We start from the raw sequence: 6,402 nt of genomic DNA on the forward strand, positions 1-6,402 counted from the left end.
TTTCTAAATAGTACTCGTATTGCGAAACATTTGTTAAATGAAGCATTTTTAAATAAGTAAATAAATAATAAATTTTAAATAATAAATTAAAAAAATACATTCTCATAAAATATTTTTGTGAGACACTAATTTTAGAAGATATCAAAGAAAGAAGCTAAAATCTTCATTAATTTTTAATTGATTTAAATACTATTGAACTTTTAAAAATTGAATTTCTATTTGGTTCTTGTTTTGAATAATATATTAGTGCAAATTTTTAATAAGATAAATTTTTAAAAAATGTAGAATTATATATGAAACAAATAGTATTCATCTTTTTTTATATTGATACCAATAAAAATTTTATGCTGAATTAATAACAAACAAGTCAAATAAGATTTTGAATTTGATTTAGTCGTATTCCAATTCTTATGCAACAAATTCTAACATGAAATACTAGTACCACTTTCTTGTCTTGCTTCTAAGATTAAGTAACAAATTTCTATTCATGATAAAAGAAAAGGATGTAGAGATAGATGACTGTGTGGTGATGTTCGGCCAGACAGACCGTTCAATCAGTAGAACATACTATGAAGAATGTAACATATTCCTCAATACCACATATCTGGATGGATAACCTTATATTTCACCTCGACGATTTTCTTACAAGTTTTGGTCTCTATAACTAAAAGGGCCTCTATCTATTCAGACGAAACCCATTAAAATTTTATATGCATGCATTTGATGATAAACCCCAAGCATTTAATACATGCCGCATAAAACTGTCTAATAAATTAAAGCAAATAGAGGATAGTCAATACTTAGAAAAGCACATTTCAATAGCATGTAAACGTTTTCATATTACTTTACAAGAAAATAAATTTGTAGAAATGTTCAATAGGTCTAATCAAAACACTGTTGAAGTTGGTTTTAATTATTTCATACCAGAAAAATAATACTCATTAAACAAAAGTTTGCTTTGAGTTAATTTCATGCATGGGAGACTACATATGCTGGAGAATAAATATAAAACTAAACTGACTATAATCATAAAGATTTTATTTAAGAAAATAAAATTGTATAACATAATTGCAGCATATAATATTACTTGATAGAAAAGTTAATATAAATACAAGAACGATATTTTAATTTCTTCAGGAAAATAAGAAAATGCAAATAAATAAAATAAAATAAATCGACTTCCTTAAAAACAAATTTTATATTGCATTACAACATAATTTCATTTCCATTACGGTTGCATTTCCTCTCTGGTGCATCGGTTATAAATTCGCTCTATTATTAATATCAAAAATGATATAATGTAGCCTAACATGAGCAAGAAGAAACTCCCTGACAATTCTTCTAGCCCTAATTTTCTAACACCTGAATCAGGTAATTTTCTCGAAAAAAGCTTATACTGCTGCTGAAAAGCTTCGTCATCTAATATTTTCTGGTAGAGTCCGCCATTATTGATTCTCAATATTGCCGTGTTAATATTCTCCAAACAACAAAATCCTTTTCTTATCACTACCCCTGCGCTCCAAATTCCAAACGAATCGTCGGCAACAGAAACAGTAGAAAAGGGTGGTTTCCCATATTTTATGTGAAAAATGGCGCGAGCTTCTTCAATGGCTTTTCCTTCTCCAATTTTCTCGTTTCTGTACTCGAGAACTTCCATCCAATTATTTTTCTGTATCGCCAATCCAATTGTTCGGAAGTCTTCGGAGTCGCTCTGTGCCAAGAATTCGGCATTGAGGCTTCCCGCAGGAACATAGAATCTGAAAGTTCCTTTTCGGACAGCCTCGGCAAGTTCTGGGATCGTCTTAATTCCTTTCGGCATTGGACGAACAGTCAGGAAAGACAAAACTACCGATGTATAAACGAATCGCGCGATGGTCTGGAACATCAGCCAAGATCCATACAAAATTCTACGCTTTACAGAATTTCTCATTTCTGGTGGTGCTCTTTTAAACAGGTTGGTAAAGGGCTTTGAAAGTTGCTGTCTTTGGAAAACCCCTTTATCTAAAATTATTGGGAGAATTAGAAATGTCGCAAGTGCTATCCAAACATCTGGTTGGAATGGCCTTAACAGGACTGTATAATTAGGCTGAGAGTGAGGAAGGTCTGTGGCAAATGTTTTTTCAAGTGTATAGTAAGGAAGGCTAAAATCTAACACAGGCATTCGCTCCTCTATTATCGGCGAGTAAAGTGTTGATATGTCCACTTCACCTCTTTGCAGCATCCCCGTGACACCAGTCCAAGATCCATTTTCGTAAAGTATTCCATACCTGCCGTCATCCTTTGGCAGAAAAATAGTATATTCGAAATTAAGTTTTTCAGTCAAAAGTTGGAGCAGCTTGATGTCGATTCCTGTAGCTATATAGCCATTTTCTGTTTCTATCACTTTTGAAGATCCAGCTGTGGTGGTAGCAACTTTCAGATACTTTGGAAATTTCATGTTCGGGTTCGGATCTGTGATTAGTGTCTTCGTGAAAGTAATTATGTTTATGCTTCAAACTGGAGAAACTTTATCTCCTGATAAACTTTTGAAATAGATGAAAAAGTGATAAAGTCAAATGAATGGATGTGTATTGGTTCACAGCTATTAGTTAAGAATTTTCGAATCTGCTTTTTTGCTGTAACATTTTCTTCACCTATCAGTATGCTTTTTCGGCACTGGAAAGAAAAAAAAAATAACCCTTAGAAATATATTTATATGACTCTATAATAACTGTATTATAATAATCTCTTAAAAATACAAAATTCTAAAAACAATACTGTCATTGTAATGTAATTTTAGCTGCTAATTAATTATGTTGGCCACCATTAATTTTCTATTAACAAGAAAATCACTGTTGACTTTTCATAAAATAAATAATTCCAAAAAATAAATTCAGTTTATTAAAAATTAAGCAAAGCTTAGTTTTTTTTTTGATAATTACCTGAAAAATTATCCCACAAAAATAATTTTTACACTGTTTTAAAATTCAAATATTTTTTAATAATACCAATTTCGTTTGGTACAAAAAAAATCTTAAATTGCCATCTTGTACCGTTTTTACGCTAATTTTAATAAATTTTTAATGATTTTATTTATTAGTTATAATATTTTTCATCCGATAAAAATCAAATCAGTTTCATAGTTTGATAATGAAGCATCAGCCTTGTTTGATTCGCCGGATTGTTTTATGATTCATTCATGTTGCAAGGCGATACTTTATTTTCCGTAATGATTGTTGTACATGAACCCATGTATTGTTGTTGGCGTTACCAATTATGATAATTACATGAATTTATTTTGGTTTCGATTGTTTAGTTAATAAATATTTTTCATCAAAGCACTTTTTCTATTCTAAAAATTACAAAATAAATAAATTAGAAAACAGTTTACTTCTTTTGATACTTCATCGAATTACAGGAACTCCAAAGTAGATTTTCATTTACTTGTAATTTGTTATATTCTTTTTAAAATGTATATCTCTAACTCAAGTTCATTGAACAATGCGATTTTTATTTCATTTGATCAGCTTAAACATAACATAAGCATGACATAATGAAATATATTCTTGCACCAAATAAAAGTTTACACTTTCATCAATAAAAGGCAAATAATAGCCATCGTTGTCATTTATCGCCTAATCTTTCACGTCTTTATAATATCAAACATCAGAAAAAAAATGATTGAAATTATTGCAGGAATGGCAGGACATTTTCTTATCTCATGCTTTCTGTTACTCTTCCATCAGGAACTAATTATCTCGCCTTTTCTACTCTTTTGAATGTTGTCATCGGTTGTATATTTGTCTCTGTAGCACCTCTTTTCCCCTTTGAGCAAAGAGCTCCCCCTTGTGGCGTTTTACAGAAGACAAGCAGTTGAATGGCAGATCTGCATCCTGAGGTCGACTTTTTCCCCATGCGCAACCCTTGTGCTAACGCCGAATGCTTTCGGCAGGAAACTGTGGAATCCCTCCACCATACTGTTCTTCAACTTAATTTTCTATGTGTGTCTATTGTAATAAGTGTTTGTGAATTTTGTAGTGTAGCTGTGTTTGTGTAGATTAATAATAGTATATTTAAAACCGGGCAGTTCCTTTGAAAACCACAACAATCTCTAAAATTCACCTTCGCCTCATGTGATGTTGCTAATTTTTGTGGCACTGGTGTCTTTTAATACAATCAATACCTTTGCATTGAACTGTTTATGCTTGAAGTTAAGTCAATTCAGGAGTTTTGCATCAATCAATGACTTTCTCTAAAATTAAATCTGACTCTCTTAACGTCCTTTCTTATAGAAACATGTCGCTAATTACTTAAGGTGTACGTACACACTTGAAGATTTTTTGAAAAATTTTAACTTTAAAAATCCAGTTTTTTTACAGTAGGTTATTAATATATGTTTAAACTCATTTCAAGTGAGAAAAAACCATATTACACTAATTATTAATTAATTAAATAATATTTAATGAGCTAATTAGCCTATTTTTTTTAACATGATATCTTAAATTCTAATTTGTACAGACACACAATTCTAGTTGGAAATGATGCCTAATATTAGTCTTCATGTTGCCTGCCTCAAACAAGTTATAAAAATGTATAGTTTTTTTTAAAAACAATTTTTTCATCAAAGATGAATAGAAAAAGCGAGATTTTTTCTGTCATTTTAACTTTTAAGCAGTTATTAAAAATTTATTTCTATAAATATAACTTTGATTGAGACACAAAACATCCGCTATTTCATACAGATTATTTTGATATATAAATAACTGTATTTGGTCAATTTCTTGTTGAGTTATGATTGTTTGAATGAAGCAACATAGTGGAAAAGTATCATTCTTCATAAAATGAGTTTTAAAAACACCGCAAATAGAATTTTTAATGAAAGCACCTCGAGAAATATAATTATAACTCGAGAAATATTTCGAATATTGACATCTTGGTATCGTTTGAAAGCTAAAGGATCAGAAAACATTATTAAGCAATAAAAAAAAATATTCGATATTTTGAACGATTTTCGAAGCTTCAAGTGTGTACCTTAAGTAATTCTGCAATAAAGGATGAAATTGGACTGATCTCAAAATTCACAGGATTTCACCGGTTTCTTTAAATCTGTAATGTCTTGCCTTCTTCTTGATGATGCTTAGATCAGTCAAATAATATTTTTACATGGAAAAATACACAACAACAATTTTATCGGTTAAAATGTTAGTTATCCAAAGTAAACCATTATATTTGCACCCAAATAAAGGGAGAAAAGAGGAGTTGAAATACTGTTTGAATAAAAAGCTATTAATCTAAGAGAAAATTTTTAAGTTAAAAGGTTATAAATATTAAAAAAATATCCTAGGAGATTAGCTGTTAAACTTTATAATAGCTTAATCAGTTAAAGATTAAAATGTGCAAATTAAGAACGATAGCCATGATCTCACATTTTAGTTTGAATGGATTTAATGTAGTGAGTTTTGACTTAAAAAATGTTCCTGCAATATTTTAATGATTTCTATATGAGGTTCTCAGAGGAATGGATTTTGTTTTTACTTTTTCAAACAATATACCTTATTTTATTCAGCAGCAAGGAAGAACACAAAATTCGCTTTAAATTAGTTCAAGAATGATTGTATTTTTTGGCTTAAGAATCGATATTTCGAAATCTGCATTTGCTATTCAAGAAAAGAAATTTTTTGGATATATAAATATGCCCCGGTGTTCCAGTCCTTTGCCAGGAAAGAGTTCAAATTAACAGTAACAACAAACAATTCGGAAATATTCAAACACTAGACACTTTCAAGGAATTTGTATCGCCATTATGTATCACTAAGAATCAAATATTGTTACATGAATATCTGAAAGTTTCAAAAGAGAAAGATTGGAGAAAAAGACAGGGAACTGAAGGAGTTGAAAAACAAATTGCAAAAACGTAAAACGGCATAAGAGAATAAGCCTAAAGGTCTTAGACAGATATCTAGAAGGAAATCCGCTACTAAATGTGAAGGAGCTTGTTCTTATAATAACGCTTGAATGCAGTTTTGTAAATATCATATTATTTTTATTTGCCAATTATCATAGCTTTAATATTTTCATCATTTTTCAATGTTATTGATTAAGCGAAAATCATTGGATTGACGAAAATTATCTTCAGTTGACAAAAGTAATAAGAAAAAGAATCAATATAATAAAGAAATACTTACTCAAACCGTTCTTGTTTTCATCTACCAATTACTTTTAGCTCTTTAAAGTACTAATTATCTAATAAATAAAGCAAAACTTAGATTTATTAAAGTGTATGAAAGTCCGACCACGGTGCAAATGCATTTGAAATTGGTTACCTCCTTATTTTGTTTTCGTGGTTCAACTAGAATGCAAATTTAGAAATGACAGTTCTTAGTGTCCACACAGAAAACATCAAAAAATAATGCTTTTTGATAC

At 29.9% G+C, this 6,402-nt stretch overlaps 1 protein-coding gene across 1 annotated transcript; it reads right to left on the minus strand.

Annotated features, from left to right (window-relative positions):
- Window positions 1–1,228: 1,228 nt before the first annotated feature.
- Window positions 1,229–2,437, minus strand: LOC129985067 (glutamate receptor ionotropic, delta-1-like). The gene has a single exon (XM_056094988.1). The coding sequence runs from the start codon at window positions 2,435–2,437 to the stop codon at window positions 1,229–1,231; it is 1,209 nt and encodes a 402-aa protein (XP_055950963.1).
- Window positions 2,438–6,402: the final 3,965 nt, after the last annotated feature.

The sequence above is a fragment of the Argiope bruennichi genome, chromosome 9 (genome assembly GCF_947563725.1).
Source record: "Argiope bruennichi chromosome 9, qqArgBrue1.1, whole genome shotgun sequence".
NCBI classification, from domain to species: Eukaryota; Metazoa; Arthropoda; class Arachnida; order Araneae; family Araneidae; genus Argiope; species Argiope bruennichi.